The sequence below is a fragment of the Molothrus ater genome, chromosome 9 (genome assembly GCF_012460135.2).
Source record: "Molothrus ater isolate BHLD 08-10-18 breed brown headed cowbird chromosome 9, BPBGC_Mater_1.1, whole genome shotgun sequence".
NCBI lineage: Eukaryota > Metazoa > Chordata > Aves > Passeriformes > Icteridae > Molothrus > Molothrus ater.
The window spans coordinates 23547404-23568718 of record NC_050486.2 but is presented as its reverse complement, the minus strand read 5'-3'; the positions used below and the strand labels follow the sequence as shown (position 1 = coordinate 23568718).

At 45.4% G+C, this 21315-nt stretch overlaps 1 protein-coding gene across 1 annotated transcript in view; it reads left to right on the top strand.

Moving 5' to 3' along the window:
* Positions 1 to 21315, top strand: part of LOC118689748 (BEN domain-containing protein 5) — an 884006-nt gene that overhangs the window by 853166 nt on the left and 9525 nt on the right. Inside the window, exon 12 of the mRNA XM_036388182.1 lies at positions 19169 to 19265. Within this exon, the coding sequence (XP_036244075.1) occupies positions 19169 to 19265 (97 nt within the window). The remainder of the gene's footprint in view (positions 1 to 19168; positions 19266 to 21315) is intronic.

Sequence of the window (21315 nt, the reverse complement as noted above, 5' to 3'; positions counted from 1 at the left end):
AGGTCACTGTACACTGATGAGAGGGCGGCCTGCCTTGGGGAGCACTTCTCCATTCCTGCATTTACAGAAATCCATGGATGAGGTGAAAGGAAAGGATAAAACATGTTTGTGCTTAAATCTGTGGTCCTTGAGTGAAGGTTATGTAAACATCTCAGAGTATAGAAGTAGAGAGTGCTCACTGAAATAGATAAAAGGGGAAACAGTTTTGTGTGAAGAGGCTGAATATTCAGACAAACCTATATTCTGCCTAACAATATCATCCACTCTCTTCTAAATGCTATTGTTGGATAAGCTTTGCCTTGAAATCCTTCAGAAATGTACCCCCAGGAATCTCTCCCTGGAAACCTGCCCTGCACTCCTGGAAGCACCAGGCTGTTCTTTCTGTCTTTTGCAATGGACTAAGAGAAAAGAAGGGTCCAGTATCTGCCTGACACCTTCATCCAACCTGAGGATACCCTTGGACATAACTGGGTTTTGAAACATTTTGATCATAAAAATTAAATGAAGGTGGGGGCTAAATCTTATTTCCCACTGCTGCTGCTCTGGCTCATCTCTGACACCAGTATTTGATGTATCTAATCAGCTGATCTTGCTGGAAAGGTTAGAAGTGAAGGATGTTCCTGTCTCTTACAGATTAGCAAAATGTTAGAGTAGCTTTGGCTTTATGAGACTTGAGGTAAATTGGCTTAGCCCAGCTAAGTGCAAACTCCAGTTTGTTGGAGAGCTGCAGCTGTGGATGGAGAAGTTTCTTTTGGATCAAGTTTTGCTCTATAGACTTGAACTAAAGCACAGGGTATATTTTAAACTGAATAGTGACAAAATATCTTTAGGTTTTGGCAAGTAATCTGGCAAAATCAAGATACTTTACAGGATTTCTGTTATCTTGCACTGCAGAAATCATATATGGCTGCATATTCTGTCTGGTTTTTTCTCAATCCATAGCACCCAGGTACAGAATTAAGCTGAAGGCTGATTTTAGTGCTAGGATCTTGTTGGCCATGGATACAATGGAAATCAGAGGCTTGTGCCTCCTGCAGACTGAATCCAGACCTTTTCCTTCCTTCTCCTCAGGAGCCCCATCTCTTTTCCTTGCACAGCTGAACCAGACTGTCAAAAAGAAATGCTCATAATCTTCCTCAAACTGTGGACTGTGCCCTTTTCTTTTCCCATTTATTACTTCTTTTGTAAGACATAAATGTGATTTTGCCCAGGGGTGTGTTCAGTTTCTCCAGGCAACTTGGATACACAGAATCTGTCTGTCAGGATTTGAGGGTCAAATGCTGTGTGCCATTTCAGAGGTGGTTTCTCCTGTGTTGCCATCTGTCTCCAGATTGGTCTTGCTGGGCCTCCAGCTGCAGATGGATTGACCCAACACACCTCAGAAACTTGTGCTTTTCCCTCAGCACATTCCTGTGCTGAAAGCCACCTCTCAGCACAAAGAACAGGTTTACTAACCAAGAAACAGACCTTAAGGAGGTTGTCACAAGCAGGAAGAATTCACCTAACCAGCCTTCTAGGTTCAGCTGATTGACTTGCTTTTACCAATTCCATTTCATTCCTCCTATGAAATCCATCCTTTATCCCTTCATCCTAATTTCAGTCTCCATAATCTCCACTACACCCTTTGGGGTAAGATTCCCAGATGAGTTAGAGGATGGGAAGAGAAGCAGATTTTTTTCCTGGGAGCAAATGTTCTGGTAATATCCTTTCAGCCTGAGAGACATAACAGAGCTGCCAGCAGTTCCTGATGATGAGAGGCAGATTCACAATCAAACTGGCCTATCACTATTACCATGGGGAAACCGAGTCAGAGACATCACAGCCAATATTTTACCTGGAAAACACTTCTGACTTTCTAACAGCCTTTAGGAGCCAAGGTCAGTGCCCATATCTAAATAATTTGGTTCCTCTGTCCTCACTTGATTCCAAGCTGGACATAAAAGGATGTTCTCTCTCCTAGTTCTGTGCTTTGGCAGCCGCAATGCCTCCAATCTCAGGAGATTTCATGGAAATCACCCTTTTCCACCATGCCTCAGTTTCCCTGTTTGTAAAAGAGGGAGCCTCCTCTGTTTGGAAAGAAGGTTCAGGAGCAGTGAGTAACCTAAGCCTTAAAAGCGGAACAGAAAAACGTGGGGGTACCCCTAGTTAGTGGTTGGGAAGCCTGTGTGACCTTTGCTTTTAGCAGTGCTACAGGACATGTCCCTTTGCAAAGCCCCAGAGGGTCTCCTGCAAAGCTTTCTATCACCTGGACCCTGTGAGAGCTGATCTGTCTCCACACAAGATCCTCATCACTCATCGAGCTTTTAATTCCTTGGAGAGGCAGGAGAGACAATATTCAGCAGCTGGTTATTTCTTCCTTTGCCTCAGTCCCTCACACTGAGTGTCAGTTTAAAAAAAAAAATTGCAGAGAACTGGCCATTAGCAAGGAAAACAGTTTAGGGAAGAGACGAAATAAAAATGCAATCAATTATCTCTCACCGTGCCCAGGTGTGTGGGTGCAGTCAATTTTCAAAGTCATCGAGAATTTTAGATGAGAAAAGGGAAGCTGTTCATGGCAAATTGCAAGTGTTGGGGGAAGGGGAGGAGGGAGAAGGAGAGAGAAAGCAGAGAGGGGAGAGAAGGAGAGATTAATTTCCCTCTTGAGTGAGAAGTGTGTTTGAGACAGACAGATGGGCTGTAAATACTCCGAACCAAGGACAGGAGCTGAGACAAGGGAAAGGCTGGTGATTGAAGTGTGACTGTGATGGAAGTGGTGTATTTCCTAACCAAGGTGACTGGTTTTGTTCTGAAAGGGGGAGATTTCTGAGACGTGGCTGCCGCTCTTCACATCAACCTAGACCAGGACAGCATATTTAGACTTGATAAGTGATATCCAGGTCCCGGTGGGGTTTTCCTGAAGGGTCAGCTTCAACTGCCTGCCTTGTAAGGGAAGTCTAAAAGGGGAGAAGGGAGGGGAGGGAAGAAAGAAAAGAGGGAAAGGGGAGGGGAAGGGAGGAAGGAAGAAAGGAAGGAAGAAAGACAGGAAAAAAGGGAAAGACAGGAAGAAAGGAAAGACAGTCTTCTTTCCTCGTTAAAATTATTGAGCTGTCTACAAGTGGTGAGTGAGGGGAGCATGTGACCGGCAGTTAATCACATTGCTGTGAAATGTGACTGCTGCTGATAATAGGATCTTCCCTTCACTAGAATTTCTGTTTCAGAAGTAGTGATTTTCACAAAGAAAAGAGGTTGAGCGAGATATCATTTCAGATCTAGCAGAGCCCGTGTACATTTCCTTTAGGGAGAAAAACCTCCTTTTTCCCTTTCTGCTATCATCAGCAAATTTTCATTTTCACAGCCCAAACTCATGGAGGACAAATGTAGCCCAGCTCCAGTTTGCCTGCTAGCAGATTAGTTCCCATTTAGTTAACCAACCTTGCTCCAATCAATTAATCCCTAGAACCCTTAATTTATTGATGCCCCAGTCTATGCTAGCTGTCGAAAAGATGAACATCTTGTTTCAAAATGAACTGGTCTCCCTTTCTTCCCAGATGCAGGAGTTATAGGAGGATGGTAGTAAATAAGCATTTAGAAATCCCTTCTGTACAATCAAAGGCAACAGCAGCTCAGAGGAGAATAAAGGGGATTTTAGCATCCATGAAAAACACTGCAATAAAGGAATCGGGCTCTTGGGACAGGAATAGCAGGCTCTGGAGCCACTGTAGGCTTGGCTGAGTTGGCTCCTTCCATCATAAATTCATCTCATGTTCATCAGGTTACTGCAAGAGATAAAGAGAAATAAAAGGGTGGTGGATCTAGACACTTTTGCTCTTTCAGAATTTGCTTGCCAGAATCTCTTCATTCCTTTTTGGGGAGCCTGAATTAATTTCACCCTTGTTCTCTGGGTTTTTGACTGAATTTACTGGTTAATCCAACGTGAAGCTTCTACAAAGCACACTGAAATAAGTAGAAGTCTTTCTGTTGGATTCCTTGGCTTGTAGATCTAGGTGTTGCTAAAGCAGATGCTTCAGTCAGAACTAATTAGAGTTTATCTGGTTGCCTCAAAGAGACAATATTGTAGCATTGAAATAATTTAAATGCTGAGGTTGTTTCCACTGGAAAGGTCCTACTTTTTATTTTCTCTCCATATTTTAAATAGTAGTTGATACTAACATATGCTCTTTTTTGGAAACACGTTTTTTGGAAAACAAAAAACACAGTCATTTTGATATTAAAAATAAAATAAACAAAAAAAACCCCAGAATTACAGTCAGCTCAAGTGTTTCTTCTGAGCAGTCTGGCATACTCTGACAAATGATCTGCAAATAGACCCACATTTCCTCAGCTACATCAGCTCAAAATTACTTTGCCAAGCAGTTCTTGGGTGGCTGCTCAGTTGCTGGCTGTTCTTCACGAGAGCCATGCTTTGACGGGGGATCTGCTTCCAGTGGGATCTCCTCTCCTCTCCCTTGGTTTGTTTCCTTGTGCAACTGCTGAACCTGAGTGAGGCATCACCCCATGGCTGTGAGAGCTGAGCCAGCACTGCACTGATTTCCTGAGAACTCTGAGGAAGGCAGTGCACAGCAAGTACAAATGGAGATGGGCCAAAGGGATTTTTCTCCTAGAAAATCTTTGTGGAAATGTTTTTGATGCTAGTCCCTGGTCTTCTCTCCAGACAATGTGTCTGCACTGTCTCCCCTGGTGCAAGCATCAGTTTGACCAAGGACAGGCACGTTCTCATGGACCAAGTGAGGATAGGGCTCCTTTTTCTGTTTGTGCTGCTGCATTTTCCTTCATGGTTGCAAACATCACATCCCCTTTTGCACTTTGGTTTTAATCTATGTCAGATGGAGGAGCCCAGCAGCCTTTGAAAGGTTTCTGCTATTGGCAGGTATTGTTTTATTTGTTGTGGTGACCAGCTTTCTATGCCCCTTAAGTTCTAGATTAATTTTTGCTTTGGGAACAGCACTTTAAAGGATGTGCTACCTGATGGATTCCTGGCTCAGGACTTGAAATTGTGCCTGTGTGGTGTTCCATGAGGTCTTGGTAGGCTTTCCAGGCAACAGGGAAGGGAAATTGGTTCTGAAAAGGGCTGAGCCATGTTTGTCCTGGTCAGTGACCAAGGAACTGGGGGCAGTTTAACTTATCTGCTCAGCTCAGGGACAGCTCCTTGCTGCAGGAGCAAGACTGCTCCTCACACAGGGAGAAAGGGCTCATCCCTTGGTGTAAATCTTATAATTTTTCCTCTGGACACTGGCTGGTGACAAAGACAGGCTGTTGGAGTAGGTCAGGCTTGGTCTGAACCGGCTTGGTATTTCTTGGGAAAGAATCTTTTATTCCTGCTCTCTCTGTGGATTTTTTTCTAGACAGCCCAGAAACTCACTGTCCTTTTTGTGCTTTCTTTGCTCTTTGTCTGCTAGAATAGCTGAGGTATATTTCTCTTTTAGCTGCTTCAGTCCCTGCAAAGCCATGTACAGAGCAAGGACTGATTACCTCCACCATCTTACTAAATGAATGGTTGGTTATTCAACCAGAACACAATCCCAAAAATACCAACTCCCCCAGCCACTGCCAGGCTGCCCTTGCAGTGTGATCCAGCTGCCTTTCCTTCACATTTCCACCATGCTCAAGGTAGATCTGGGGGGTCCTGTTTGCATGCAGTTCAAGACATGTAGCTCTGCCTCATTTCCAGCCTCACTAGCTCCTTCCCAGCCTGTCATCCCTTGTCCCCTATTCCTTGCCCCCTATTCCTTGTCCCCTATTCCTGGCCCTGCACCCCACTTGCAGATGCTCCTTGCTCCCCCTGTTTGCTTTAAGGAGTTTCTCCCTGTGCCCTACCAGCTTGTTTTCACAGGCAGTGCATTTATTGCTGGCTGGCACACGCCAGCACTTGGACATACATTCAATTATCTTTGAACAATTTCCATTTACTCTGGTTTTGCTCTTTTCCCTTTCAGTTTCACTGAACACTGCCTGTATTTTCTCAGAGCATTTTCAACTGCAACACAGTCTGTTTGTGTTCTTGTTGCTTTCTTTCTTTCTTTCTTTTTTTTTTCTTTCCACATTTTCCATGTTTTCATTAAGCTCCCTCACTAAACTCTGGTGACCATTCCTTCACTGCTGTCCTCTCTGTAAATTTGCACTGAAAAGGGTCCAAGTTTCAGTCCTCAGTGTGTTAAATGCTCCTTTCACCTGGAAGGAAATCAATGGTACAGGCAGATTGGGGTTTTACCTACTCTCCCACACAAAAATATATTTTTTATTTTGATGTACAGCAGTCTCCCACTTTCTTGTGGTTTTACTCTTAACTGGTTTTCCAGTAAAACTTTTATGCCAATGGAGTGCACTATGGGGATGATAAGGGTCATTTCTGCTTACTGTCAGGTATGGAATCTTCCCTGAGACCATGCCTACAATTCAGACTTGCTGCTTTCTATTGCTTGTTCTTCCTTCCCTCTTGCTGGTAAAACATGACTGTATTTGGACCAACTCTTTCATAAAATCCCTTATATTTTTGTAAGGGAGACATTTGGATTTGCTATCCACAAGGAGATGGAATATTGCTAGAAAGGAAGGGTTTTGATTGTCCATCTGTGGAATCATCCAGACTGGATGACTCTGTTGAAAAAATGACTTTTAGTAAAAGTCTTCAGGAGCAGGGAAGTATCTGCAGCACAGAGGGACTCAAGCTATTTTTAAAGAAGCTGGTTTAGGCACAGGAGAAACAGCATGAAGTGAGCTGTGCAGGGGCACGTGAGGCTGGAGTTTGAGTGCTTCTCATGATAGTTCAAGTGTCCCTGTAACACACCACGGGTACTTCTGTGACTGCAGCACAGGTCACACAGCAAAGGGCTCCTCACCCCCAGTGGGGGCTCTCTGCACTGGCATCCCTTGCTTTGACCAAATTCTGGTCATCTGGATGAGAACCTGTGGAGATGAAATTTAGGAAAGAAGGTGGCAGAGGGTGATCCACCACCATGAGAACAGGAGCCACTTGTCTGGGGTGTCTCCTTCACAACTCCATTAGCAGTAGGTGGTGGTGTGAGCTATCACAGAGGTACCTTCTTTAAATGCTTTTCTTCCACCCACCCACCACCAGTGTGTGTGAGCACAGCCACCAGACAGAGACCTTCAGCCTCTCTCCTGAGGGTACCTGGCTATTTCTTACTTAGCGGGCACGGAGCTAATTGAAGGGTGGTTAATGCCATCAAGCATTGGGATGTATTTATATTTTTAACTACACATAAGTGATTATCAACATTATAAATAATTACAGTCTGCCTCCCAGCCCCTCTGCTCCATTCCACCCTGCTAATTGCAGCGCTTAGATCTCAATGAGCTCATTATGTTTTGTCGATATTCAGCTCTTTGGCTCGCTCACTTCGGAGGGACCGGGAGGGGGACACAAATGGGAGCTAAAGATTGGAAATGCCAAGCTCCCAGGGATTTGAGTTAGTGATCATCTCTGCTTCATCTCTATGCACAATTTATTCAGCACTCCACCTTCCCTAATAAATTATAGATCCCTCAAAGGGAAGCTTTGCCAAGAGATGGGCAATCGCCTTGCTGGCGGGGGAGCCCATTCTGTGAGGTATTGAGCATCTCTGACATCTGGTCCTCGCAGGATTGGATCCCTCCTGCCCTTCCCTCCACCCATCCCTCCCACCCCTTTTGGGAAGCATTAACCTTTTCACTGTGATGTATGCGAAAGGGCGACAGTCAGCAGTGGCAGCTCCTAATGGATTCTGTTTGTCTGGTTGTTTGTTTGTCTGAACTGCCTGCAATGCTGTCCAGACCTCTTGGAAAAGCGAGCCCAGAGTGCAACCAATGTTTTAATTATCAGCAAAAGGCAGAGAGGCTTTTAAAGAAGAGCAGTGTTTGAATTCAGAAGTAAAGAGCAGATGAATGTGGGACAGGGGACTTGGGATTCCATCCAGCTGAAGACAGTGGTGTCCTTGAAGAGGAGCTGAATTTTCAGTCTCAGGGCAGGTGGTGAATGATGAGCTGGTTAGAGTGATCTTTTGGGACTTGTGGGCTACCAAGTGGTGGTTTTGTGCCCCTTATTCTTCTTCCTGGACATGCAAAAGGAGCAGAGGCTTGTCATAATTGCCTTACTAAGGTCTGAGAAAAACCTGGTGGAGTGTGCTCCTATACAGCAAGATCTGATCCCAAGGAACTGAGTTATAGGGCAACCTTTTGCTGACCCCTCCATCCTCAAAAAGGTTCAACTCTCCTTTCCTCTGGCCTCATAGCTATTTTCCCTAGTTCTGTCTGAAGATGCAGATGTCACTCCCTCTCCAGGAGATATTTTTCTTGTGCCCCACTAGTCTTCTCACTGGAAAGCTTCCCCCTAAGTCTAATCTTTATATGTTTTATTTTAAATTAAGACCATTGCTTCTTGTCCCATCACCAGCAGATGCTGAAAAGTTTATCCTGTTCAACAGCAGCCTTAACTTATTTGTACATTTTCTATCACTATTCCATGGCCCAAAGTCCAGAAATCTTTTCAGCTTTTCTTCCTTGGACTTTCTGTCCTCCTGATCAGCCTTTTTTTATGTCCTTGAAGCATCCAGACAATGAAGCTGAAATTACACCAACTTCAGGAGCTTTGTGTCCCTACAGCAGGCAAACACTGCTTCCAACAGGAGCCTGGGATGCAGCTGGGAGCTCCCCATGCAGCTTTGCAGGGACCAGAGGTGCTGCTCACTGAAAACACAGTCCCAGCCCTCTGCACCAGGGCCACAGCTGCAGCAAACATCCTTGGCACCCGTGGGTGGATATTCCCCAGTGATTCCATGTGAACACCAGAGCCAGGTGCGGCTCTGAGAAGGAGGAGCTGCTGTGTCACCCGAGCTGAGCACCACTGAGACTCCTCCAGGATGACACTGGAACTTGGGAATAGAGGCAAACAGTGCTCCTGGAATTATTCCTTGTTAGTAATATGGAAATAGAGATAGGCAACATAAGCAGAGAGTGAGACTGTGCCAATAGCAAAATAGGATAGGTTTAATTGAAGAGTCACATAAAATAATTTAACCAGAGGCTGCTGATTAAATTACAGTCACAAAACACGCTGCTGTGAACCCCATTTCACCAAGGATGGCAGTGGCTATAAAGCTGCCCCACCACTCAATGCTCAATTCCCTCACAAGAACTTCCTCTGAGATGCCCCTTTTAAAATTCAAGGGCCACTCCTTCACTGACCATACAGCAGGACACTGCCAGCTGTTCCAGGAAAGCTGGTGGTTGTGACAATGACAGGAGATGGTGGGTCTGAAGTTTGGCAATGGCTCATTCCCATCAGAGAAACACAGGGAAGAGACAGGCAGGGGATAAGGGGAGAGCTGCAGATCTTTCCAGTTCCAGATCCTTCTGTGGACACAGCCAGCAGCCTTTCCCCAGGGACATGATGGAGGCAAACAGCCCAGCCTGAGTGAGAAGCTGTTTTAGCAAGGGCTTTGTGACAGCAGTCAGAGGAGTGTTATTTGTGGCAGGGACTATATATAACTATATTTGTGTGTGTGTGTAGATTAAATATATATATATATATATATATATATATATATATATATATATGCATAGTGCCTTATCACTGCATTCCAGCTTGAATGTAGAACACAAAGGAAAAATCAAAGGGTTTAGAAAAAGCTAAATTTATCTGGGAATGGGAATTATATTAGCAAAGAGGCAATTAACTTTGGAGTGGTGGAGATTATAGTAATATTTTACTTCCCTAAAACGACAAAAATATCATTAGTTCCTCTACCTACCAGTAATAGCCCTAATCCTCCTCCTACCTTCCAGCACCACCTCTCTGGAGTGGCCACCCATGGTGAGGCGTGTCCAGCTGATGTGGGGAGAGCTCTGGCCCAGCTCATGTGTGTCCCTGATTGGGGGAGGAAGCCCCCCCTAGTGCAGACAACCCAAGAGTGGGATGGGTCCTTCAGTCTCAGGGAGCAGTGAGGGCAGAAATGAGGTCTTGGCATTCATGGCCTGAGGCCCCTTCCTTCCAGCATTAATTCATTTGGCTCTGGTTGTCCTCTCAGCCTTCAGTGCCACCCCCAAGGAGCCTTTGAGCACTTCCATCCCTTGCTCTGGAGCCTCTCTGCCCCCCAGCCCAGCCTGGTCCATACAGAGGGGCAGGAGCCCTGTCTCTGCTTTGGCCAGGGGTAGTTCCCATTGCAAAGTCCCCCCCGCTTTTTTTTTTCTTCTTTCTTCCCTTCTTCCACAGAATAAAATTTTTGTTTTTTCTCCCCCCATCTTCATCTCTATGATCTGCCCTTAGTACAGCTCCAGACTCTTGAATTATTTCACAGTTTTCAATAAAACATTAAATCTTTTTTAAAAACTGCTTGTTTTAATTGAAAAAAAATTTCAATCAATCAATTCACCCCTTCTCTACCCTCTTGCCTTGCTCCCCTCCCCCAAACAGACCCATTTGCAGTAAATAATCTGTAGCCAGACTTTCTGCTCTAAAGAAATAAATAATTCTGAATTTGCTGAATCCCGCCTGATCTCCCAGCTTTAAATCACTGCACTTTGTACTGAGCTCAGCTGAAATGCTGAACACACTGAAGCATGACTATTACTTGGAGACTGAAAGTGTTTTTAAAGGCACAGCCTCTGAGGCCATGGTCCTTTTTCCTTGCAGGATAGATTGAGAGAGGAGCTAAGCTAATTCCAGAGGAAAAGTGGTCCATTCCCTGCATTTGGCCCACTACAAATGCAGATGGTGCCTTGTTTTGACTTAACAAAGGCTGACTAAAAGCAGAATAAATCCAATGTTTCTCTGATCAAGTGATTAAGAGGCATCTTGACTTAGACGATCCAATAACCACTGAACTGAGTCCTTTTTCAGCTGGGTGACCTCAGGTAGGTTTCAGGAGGTCATCTACATCTGCTCAGACACTGGAGAGCAGATGCAACTGCAGAACCTGTGCTATCCCAGACAGGGAAGGAAGGTTCCCTAAAATCCCAGTGAATCCTGCAATCACTGCCAGCACTCTTCAGTTCTCTTTACTCAAAAACTTGAAACCCAGCTACACACAGGCTTCTGTTTCTTAGTTCCGCATGTTTCTCAGTTCCTCATATTTCTTAGTCAATCCCATTTCTTAATTTCTTCTTTGTAGGATTGCTCTTGTCAAAGCTATTGACTATGCCCTGTCTGACAGTGGAAGCTGCAGCTGAAGAGGGAAAATGCAGCACACAACAGATTACTGATGCCTGCTTGTGATTTATACAACTCATGAGCTTCCAGCAATTTAGAGATGAGAAATGGTTTATCCACGCTTTGGTGTGTCGAAACACTCTTTCTACCATTTATCTTGAAACTGATTTTGTTTGGGTGGTAGTAAATGTTATGCCCAAAGCAGTGGGTGGAATGTCTAATGGGAACTTCCAGACCTGGAGCAACAGGGATTGTCATGTTTGTGAGCTGAGACGTGAGGGACTGAGAGGATCCCCAAAGAGTTCAGCTTATGATTTTCCAGTGTATTTTTGGGGAGGGTTGAATTACAATTGGAGAGTACTGCACTGTTCCTGCATTTCCAACCAAGCTGAAAACAACTGTTAAGGCTTTGTTTTTCATGCTGTTTTTTCCCCCGTGCATTTGAGAATATTCATCTGTGATAGAAGGTTGTGAATACTGGATTTTCACTTGGAAATTTCTTCCCCTGTCCTCATCCCTTCTCAGTACATCAGAGAGAATCAGCTCTGTAATTTTCATTGACTGTGTAAAGAGCTGAGGTCAGCTAATCCACAAGGGCTCCTTCCCAGAGCTGGCAAGTAACCAGAATTAAACAATAGCAAAGATCAGAAATGTTAAAATCACAAAAGAGACTCATCCTATGTTTTCCTGCTACTCTTATTAAAGATCCATCAGACATTAATATGAGACCAGTAAATTCAGGCCCAAATTAATTTTGGGACAGTTTGATAGAAGCTGTTACAATCAGGTTTTAAATGCATAATTTTACAGTATACCAATTTACGAAGTGATGCTGCTGCAATATTTTAATGAAATAAAATGTAATGATGCTGAAATTCATTCTTTCAGGGTTTTTCCTTTTTCAGCTATGATCTTGGCTCTGACCTCTGTCCCTCAGAAAACCTCATCAGGAGTCAGCAATGCCAAGATATTTAATAAACAATTTTCTTTGGTCATTTTATAGTTTAGGCCAGATTACCATTTACCGGAGGGCCCATTTCCATCTCCCACTGGTGTAGAGAGACCGTAAGATGGGCAAAATGTCACTTGCATGGAGCAATGTGAAGATGGTATGAGGACAATGGAGCAGCAGTCAGAGGTGTCCCTGTTAAATCATGCTCACAGCTCTGGGGAAGGCACGTGGATGCAGAGGTAAAATGGGCTGTGGCCCTGTGGTGTTCCCAGTGAGAGATCTCAGCCCTCACTGTTCTGTGCCTGTTCGGGCACCCTGAATTTCCTGTATCTGTCTGTGTGTCTCGAATCTTTGTTGAGCCAGGTGCTCCCTTCTCATGGCCACACGTGTGGCAGCCACTCTGCAGCTCAGTGTCACGGGCAGGTTCCATCAGCACCAGAATGGGTTCAGCTGGGCACCTCCTTCACCGTGCCCAGACTCACAGGCTGCAGAGTTGGGGCACACTGCAGCTCCCCCACACTCTGCTCCCCTCCTGCCTTGGCTGCCCCTCAATGCAGCTCCCCAGCAGGGCCAGGAGCCCTTGGCTTGTCCAGCCACAGGTGTAAGAGCCAAAATGAGGGATGCAGGACTCCAGGCAGCTCTCCACAATGCAGTTTATTCATCCAAGAGGTTACAGCAGTCCAGGGTGGTGGGTGACAGAGCCTGTGCCTTCACCTGTCAGCTCCAGCTGCAGGCAGGCCTGGAGACCCTTTGGGTTTGGTTACATTGCATTATAGACTTTGCTGAGCATCTTAATACAGTAGAACCAATCTATACCTTAACTATTATCTACAGCCTATCATAACTACTATAACTACCATATTCATGTTACTGTTCTCCAATCACTAAAAGTTAGTACATTACAGTTTAAGTTAGAAGTTGTTTTTCGGTTTTCTTGCAGTGGAAAATTCTGAGACCTTTTTTCTACTTGCAGCTTTGCTGACTTGTTTGCCTGTGCCATCTTTCTGCTTGGTAAAAACATCTTCTTGTTTGAGGTGGGTTTATCCTTTGCTCTAAGCCATAAAAACCCCTTCTAATTAACACACTCTTTGCCTCCTTGGTTAGCCAGTAAGACTGGCTCAGCAATTCTTTTCTTCGATATCAAAACTTGCATCCATTTCTATTCCTTCATCAGATACAACATTTAAAAATCTTTCTGCTAAGCATACATATCTGTGAGACTTTCTTGTCAAACTTTCATCCTTCCCAACACACAGGCTCCTGTGCAGCACCACCACCTTCTCTGTTCTCAGTGTCCAGATATTAGGTGGGATCTGCCTGTTTCAGGTCAGCTCAGGAGGACAAAAGAAATGGCTGATGTTGAAATGAGTTCATGGGACACACGGCGTGGTCCTCGAGCACAGCCCCTCCAGCACAGATAAAACAGTGCTCTCCAAGGTACCTGTTCTCCAATCTCCTCTTTCAGAGCAGGAGAGAAAATTACACGCCTCTGATTACTCAGGGAGAAGAGCATACAGCTCCCATCTTGGTAATTTCTTCCACCACAATCAAGCATTTCAGGAAAAGGGCCTGAAAGCCTGAAATAGTCGGTCAGGGATCTTTCCGCCTGGTTCCTTCCCTGATAACACACAAGAGGAATAAAAATGAAGGCTTGTCATTGCTGTTACCTTTGGCTTCCAAAAGCGTCTGTCCCATCTGGGATCAGGAGCTGGGGCTGTTGGGAATGAAAATGCTCTCCTTGGGGAAAGTCCCTTTGCTATTTCCAGGTTGGCAGTTCAGGGCTTTTATGGAGTTTAAGGCTGCATGGTCTGGCTGAGTTTCTCGAGTTTGACCCGCTGAGTACCAGGAGAGGGTATCCCCAGTAATTCCCACTCTGAGCCTGGTTCTTACACTGGAGCTATGGAAAGCCCAATCTCCTCCCCAAACTCCCATTTTAGAAGCTTCCTCCTTCTTTGATAAAGATTTTGAAATATGTAACAGCTGTGCTAGGAATTGGGGACATTTTTTCCTTGGAGTGACTCCCAGGAAAGGATGCATCATCAGCACCCAGACTTGCACCATATTAAATGCTGGTGAAAAGCCTTGGAATAGCCCCTCTTCCCACCCTCCTTCACCACAGAGTCTCTATTTTGCCCCAGTCACACTTTGCTTGGGGTGGGCCCCCCATGAGATGAGACTGGGGCAGCATCTGTTTATTAGAGAGCAGTGTCAGTACTGTGAAACAAAATAGGCAAGTAACTGGTGAAAACAGCTCTCCTAAAATAGAGGACTAGCTCTGATCAGGCTTGGCATGATATAACATGGTGGTTTAAAGCCCTGTAATGCCATTTTCCATTAGAGCTCTTGTTCGAGTCAGGAAGGGGTTTGATCCATTGATGGAAGCTGTTATAAGCAGATGAGAAAACCTCATCCATATTTCTCTTGAGATTGTGTGAAGCTGACAGTATGCTCACTGACCACAGTCATCTGGGACTCTCCCAAACAAAATAACCCTCTTTTCATAAATAACAGGATCGTTGTTGTGGTGGACTGAGATTTGCTGTAAAATTCAGTTGTGTCAAACAAAGAGCTTCTTCTGGTTTTTAATTTGAGCTATTAAAAAGATTCATTTTTCTCTTTGTTCTCATTTTCCTTACCCTCTTTCTCCCTTTCCTTTTTTTTTTTTTCTTCCTCTCTGTCTGTCTTTAGGATAACTTAAAGCTGTTAGTCTGAAACAAAAGACTTGCGTGGGTCTGGCCAGTGGTGCCTCTGGACTGAATGGTCACATTTCAAATCCTACTTAGGATTAAACTTGGATGAATTCCATAAGTTAATAACCCAGTGCAGTGTTTCAAATTGATGGAGGTGCCGTCCTCTAGATGAGACATAAAACCAGAGATCCAATCTGCTTGGCAGAGACCCCACAGGACTTATCAAAGATGAGTGGGGGCTGCTAACTGTTTTGCCCTTGTCAAATCCTTACCACCATCACGGTTTCTCTTCCTGTTCCAAAGCAATGACACTGGACCTTATGAAAATGAGATGGTGAATTTGAAGGAGCCATCCTTTTTTCTAATTATTTAAAGCAGTTTGCTGTGTCTGGCAGAAGGAGGAAAGAGAGATAATCCACTCACTTGAAAGTGGAATGACCCTGAATTTCAAAAAGCAAAACAAAAGCGAGCGAATGGTGCCACCATGCTCTGCAGCAGTGACATTATTAAAGGATCAGTGAGCTATTAAAGCAGCAACATTTAGTACCTCCCCTAATGACTTGTACTGCTAACTGGTTTCCAAATTGAGATTTTTATTGCCTCCATGCACAGACAGAACAAGGCTCTGTCTGCGCTTCCAGAGGCTGGAGCTTAAGCAGACTGTTCACAATAGGCTCAATGAATCGTGTCAGCTGAAAACTAGTAATGGCTTGTGAGAGTCCCCACTCCTCTGTGCTCCTTTCTCACCAGGGCTGGAAGCTTTGGGCTGTGGGGCATGGTAGGGATCATAAACGTGCGGGGTTTTGCAGAGAGCCCAGCACGATTCTTGAACCGCCGAACATCTGTGAAATTTGGCAGAGTTGGGCATAAACAGACTGTCCTGAAATCTCCCCAAATCTGCTGATGCCATTCACAGAGTGAATGCTGTGAGAAGGGCGTTTGCAGGAGGGACAGTGGTTTCCACTTCCAAGTAGAAATATAGAGTATGAGGAGTGAGTCTGTGGAGGAAGAAGAGAGACCAGAGGGAGCTGCAGATGCTAGTGAAGGTAAGGACACACCCAGCTGTTTCCAACATGACTCTCACAAATACATTTTGATTGTCTTGTATGAGCTGAGCTCCCATGATGGGAATAGCTGGGAAATGGCCTTCTGTCAAGTGCAGCTCAGGCTAGGAAGGGAGCTCCTGTGGGCACACAGCACGTGTGACTGCAGAAAGGAAGCTGGTTAAAAACCAACCAACCGACCAAAGCACCCAGTAGAAGTGGGCTTGGGTTGCAGTATCTGTTATTTACGTGCTCAGGATACTCTATAAGCCAAAGTGGAGCTTGAGCCTTCCGTGCACCACAGATAAATGCAAATGTTATTGCTTTAATTTGTTTTCCTCTACCAGTTCTGCACACACTTGCTGCTGGCACTCGCTGAGGGAGTCATGCCAGCTCTTGCCCAGACTGGACAGTCACAGGGAGAGACCAATGCTCTGCCCCTGGTTTTATGTATCAGGTGCCTGATTTCCATGACAGAAACCGCTCATCCCTTGCAGAAGTGACAGGCAGAGCAGAGGGGGCAGGATGGCTGGAGAGACTAATATTAGAACATGCACATTTTTTATCCCATGCTGGTTTGAGTCTCTTTTCATCATTGCTGACTGCAAGTTATTCTCATTTTGTGACTTTTCAGTGAATGCATGTGGCACTGCATTTCCAGTTTCTTCACGCTCTCCAGCTGTGTCCATGCTCTGCAAAATGCCCTTACCTTTCTTGGCAATCTTAGCAAACAGGTCTCTATGTGGGGTGCAAAATACGTTCAGAACTGTAGGAAAATGGGGTGAAGTGGCCTGAGAGGCCCTTTTATGTTTCCTTACCCAAATTTCATGCAGCACCAGTTACACCTAAACCATTCATGTCTGCTCTGGGTTCAGCCTGTTCTTGAAGAGCTCTGGTCTGGAGATTTCCTGACATGCTAAGGCAGGTTATTCCAGTGGTTAGCTGTCCTTAACCTCAGAAAGCTGTTCCTAAGATCTGAGCTCAGCAGTGGAATTGGATTCCTGCAGGTTAAGGCAGGGTGGTAAGGCAGGAGCTGCTGGAGCCACCTCCAGGGCTGCACCCACTGCCATCCAAGGGCTTCCTCCCCCAGGACAGCAGGTGCAAACCACCGTGCAAACAAAAGCAGTGCAGAGAGACAGAGAAAAGGGCAGCAGGGCCACTTCTGGCAGAGGAGCTTTCTGAGATTGCCACTGACAAAATGTCCTTGAGACTTTACTGAGTCCAATTACCACTTTATGTCTTTAAAGTGACGAGTAAATGAAAGAAACTACAAGATCAAGCCATGTTAGTCTTCTCAATCCCTTAAGTGTCTGACAGCCTTCTCCCCTTCTTCCTCTCTTCCTCAGACTACTCTGAACTCTTGACCTTCACCACCGCTTTGAGTCCACATCCACAGCAACCAGGCTGCCCCAGCCATCCCCAAATTCCAGAAACAATCACCAAACACTTTCAGAGCAACACTGCCCTCCCTTGAATTGCTAAAGTTCAGGCTGTCTCCAACTTTCTGAGCCTCCCTGCATGCAAGGCTTGCCCAGCAGTCCTGGTAGGCTGCGAGGGGAGCTGGCTGGGCACTGCCACAGCTGGGGAACAGCTGGGGAACAGCTGGTGCTGATCCACACAGCCTGTGCTGGTCCACAGAGCTGCCTCTCCCTGTCCATGCAAGCAACATCTGGGAGCACCAGCTGCTCCAGCTCTGCCCTGCTGCTGGCCAGGAGAACAGAGGTGCCCACAGCACTTGTGGTATTAGGATCAGGAGTGTGTCAGGACAGACCCTCAGGAGGGACAGATCCATGGAACCATCCCCAGCACAGCAGTGGGAGCTGGAAAAGCAGGATAAGATCATTGGAGAGAAAAGCAACGTAAGGAGTCATCCTCAGCCACGAGACCTGACTGCAGCACTAGCAGAGCTGGTGTCTGGATTTTTGCAGAAGTAAAGACTGTCACGTTGGCTTGACCTTCCTTATAAATAAAGAAATAAACGATAAAGAGAGCTCACAGTGCTGTGTGAACCTGATGTCTCAGGCCCACATGTTTGGATGTGTCTAATGTAAGTGGGCGGGTAATAAAAACTTCATTTAGGAGCCAGTGTCTTCAGTGGTGCTGCTGGAAGCCCCTGGGATGCTGCATTTCTGGAATTTTCCTCTAATGGCAACATCAGCAGATAACTGCTGATAAAGCAGAGCATCATACACACACACAAAACACCCCAGCAATGGTTTATCCTCCTGCACTGCTGGGTGTTGGATGCAGAGACCCCTTCAGACTCCCCAGGTGCTGTTCACACCTCAGCTGCTGCAGCAGCCCTGCTGAAATGCTCCTCACCACCACCCTCTGGGGCAGTGCCCTGGAGCACCCTGAGGTTACTGCAGCCTGGGTAGGCATCAGCTCAAAACAGGCAAATAAAGGAGCCTCCAGCCCCCACAACACAGCTGTGGATAATGTCTGGATATGTCCCAGCTGGACATCACCCCGTGGACGATAAGGAGACGCTGCTCTGTAACAGGCAGGCTTAATGCTGCCTTCTCACATGAGCAGCAGGTTCACCCCATGGACGTGTTGTCTGGGATATTGTTTTTCAATGCAATCCACAGGTTATTCAACCTCTTTGTAAGCAGCTGAGTCTTCGGGAAGGTCTGGTTCCTGTGCCCCTGAGGTCTCCATGGCAGCTTTGATGTGCAGTGCCTGGCTAATGTTGGGTTTAGGGGTCAGCTGAAGGAGAAGTCGTGGCTAGTTAGAAGAAACACCAGAGTTACTGCTGAACTTGTTAAGGTAACCTACTGTCCTTCCAGGTCCTGAATACAACCCAGGGAAAGAACAGTGAATGCTCCCACGACACCCTGGGTGTCAGAGCTAAAGGTGTGGAGGGCTTCAGCATTAATCCCAACCTTCAGTACACTGGTCCATGGCAGGTTCACACCGTGGTGTAGCTGACCTTGTATCCTGGATACAGAAATACTGCCTGTATCCAAGCATTTTAAGGTAATTATTCTCCCTGAATGTGGAAATTGGAGGGCCCCTTTTGTTTAGTGTATTATTTCATGAGAACCACAGGGGTCTGCAGCCAGGCGTGGGGGGAAAGGGAGATTGTTTCCTCCTGTCTGTGTTTTTATGCAGCATCTGCCTGTGAAAACAAGAAGCAAACGAGATGACCCCCACCTTATCTGCCAGTGTAAGTAATTTTTGCCTGGAGACTGAACTCTGTGGGATAGTTAATGTAAATCTTGTTCTTGAATTAAATAGCAATAACTTACCTTTAGAGTCTGCTCTTTTTTTTTTTAATTATTATTATTACTATTACACTTAATGATTAAGAAAATGCTCCTTAATTAAAAACACACAGATATGAAGCTTGGAAGAAATGTGGCCAGGACATTCTTGGATTACTACAGGCTGAACTCCTTGGTGGAGGGACCACTAGCACCTACTCCTAAAACTCGGTAGGTCAGAAAGCAATTTCTCTTGCTTTAGCTGGGCTGCTCTTTTAATACCTTTCCTGACTAAACTTCAGTGCTACTGCATTACAGCTTTATAACATGTGCTAGTCTAACTGTGCTTATTTTATTGAAATTCCATTTGGAAATAAAGCATTTGTGATCAGGAAAGATACCTGGTTTATGTCTGAAAAAATATTCAGAGGATTTTGGAGATATCGATATCTTTCCTGAATTCTGTCTGCTGTGCACCAATCTCACACCAGTATCTTTAATGGACTTACCCTTCATTTATCTCCTGAGAGCGAATCAGAACCGCTTTTATTTCGCAAAGTTTTAATTCTGGAAGTGAAAACTTTTTCAGTGCTTCAGGAAGCTACTGGCAAGCCTGTGCTGAGGCAGAGCTCTCCCCCTGCCCTCGGAGCTGCTGCTGCAGTGCTGGCAGCCAGAGGCAGGTTCCTGCTGCCAGCCCAGCTGGACACTCTGCCCAGGGATCCCCTCTCTCTCTGAGCCCCTACTCCAGCTCCACACCCAGCTCAGGGGGTGCTAGTCCAAAAGGAAGTGGGGTGTGAAGTCAGGCACTGGTGAGCAAGGCACAAAGGCAGGAAATGCCCAGGCTCGGCTCCCTGCAGCGCTGCTGGTCCTTCTCTGGTGCTGGCCAGCTGCATCCTTTCAGCGTCCCTTAGCTTGTGTGAGGAGCAGGGGAGATACCACTGAGCTGCTTATGGAGAACCAGCATTCCTTGAGCTGGAAAAGCTGTGTAACAACATCCAGAGGGGAGCAGAGCAGGAACCTGTGCAACTGTTTCATGGGAACTGTTTCATATTCACTATTTGCCTCTGTTCTGAGAAAACAGCAATAATGCCTCCAAACTGAAAAATTTCAATTAAATGCATTTGGACCAATTGGAGTGTTTCATTTGGGTTTCAGCTCTTAACAGCACAACCAATATATATAGTTTATATTTTGCAATGGAAAAGGCAATTCCAAATCGGCAAGGGAGGCAGCTGAGCCTTGAGATTTTCCTTCTTTTTTCCTCCCTTAAAAGAGTAGCTGTGGGAATATTCCTTGTTTGCACAGTAACACTTTCCTACTGAAGATTTTCTAGTGATGTGTAAGATGGATGCTACAAATATCAGCCCAGACCAGAGAGCAATTGCTGGAGTTCCTTCTGCAGCCTTCAAAAATCCTCTCATTGCAGCCATTCTGGCAGTTCCTTATATATGTGGTCAGAGCCAGGCTGCCTGTGTTAGGCCTGCTTTGAGCCCATCTCCCTTTCCTGTTTGTGATCTTGACACCACAGTTTAGGCTGGCTCAAGGAGGATTGTCAGCACTGCAGTTCTGAATGCTCTTATCTGCAGAGACCTGCAGGGTTAGCAGAGAACAGCATCCAGCATCTTCCTCTCCTCCGGAAATTGAATGTATCATTTCTCTCAGACTCCCAGGGGCCACAGCCTCCAAGGCTAAAAACCCACAACTATTACTGAACCTAATTACCACCTGACAGCAAAGTGCTTTTCCATAGCATCATCCAGTTACCTCATCAAAAGGAATGGTTGTTTGCTTTCTTCATTTTAAATTAAAGAACCACTGACAGTGGTAACTGAAGCATTTTAATCTCATCAAATATCCATGTCCATCTCTATAGAGACAGCCACGCCAGCAGGGAAAGATACACATCTCTAATCAGGTTGCACAGAGCAAATTCTTCTTGTCCCCCCCACCAGAGCCTAATGCAGTGAGGGATCTTTTGTTTGGGAGGTGCTTCCTCACAGTAAAATCCTAAATACGGTCAATGTTCAGCCCTAAGCCAACAGATGTTTAAGGAATGGATTTTTAAAGATTCATGTTGTTAATTTTCTGATGGATTTCAAATACCAGCTTTTCCCTGTAAGTAGATAAATGCCTTCTATTTGTATCCTGGGCTTTGTCACCTGACATTTGATCAGAGCCTACATATATATATATATATATATATATATATATATATATATATGCCTTTAATAGATGCACCTAAATTGTACACCAGTGAAATGAAATTGTTCTTTGAAGCTGC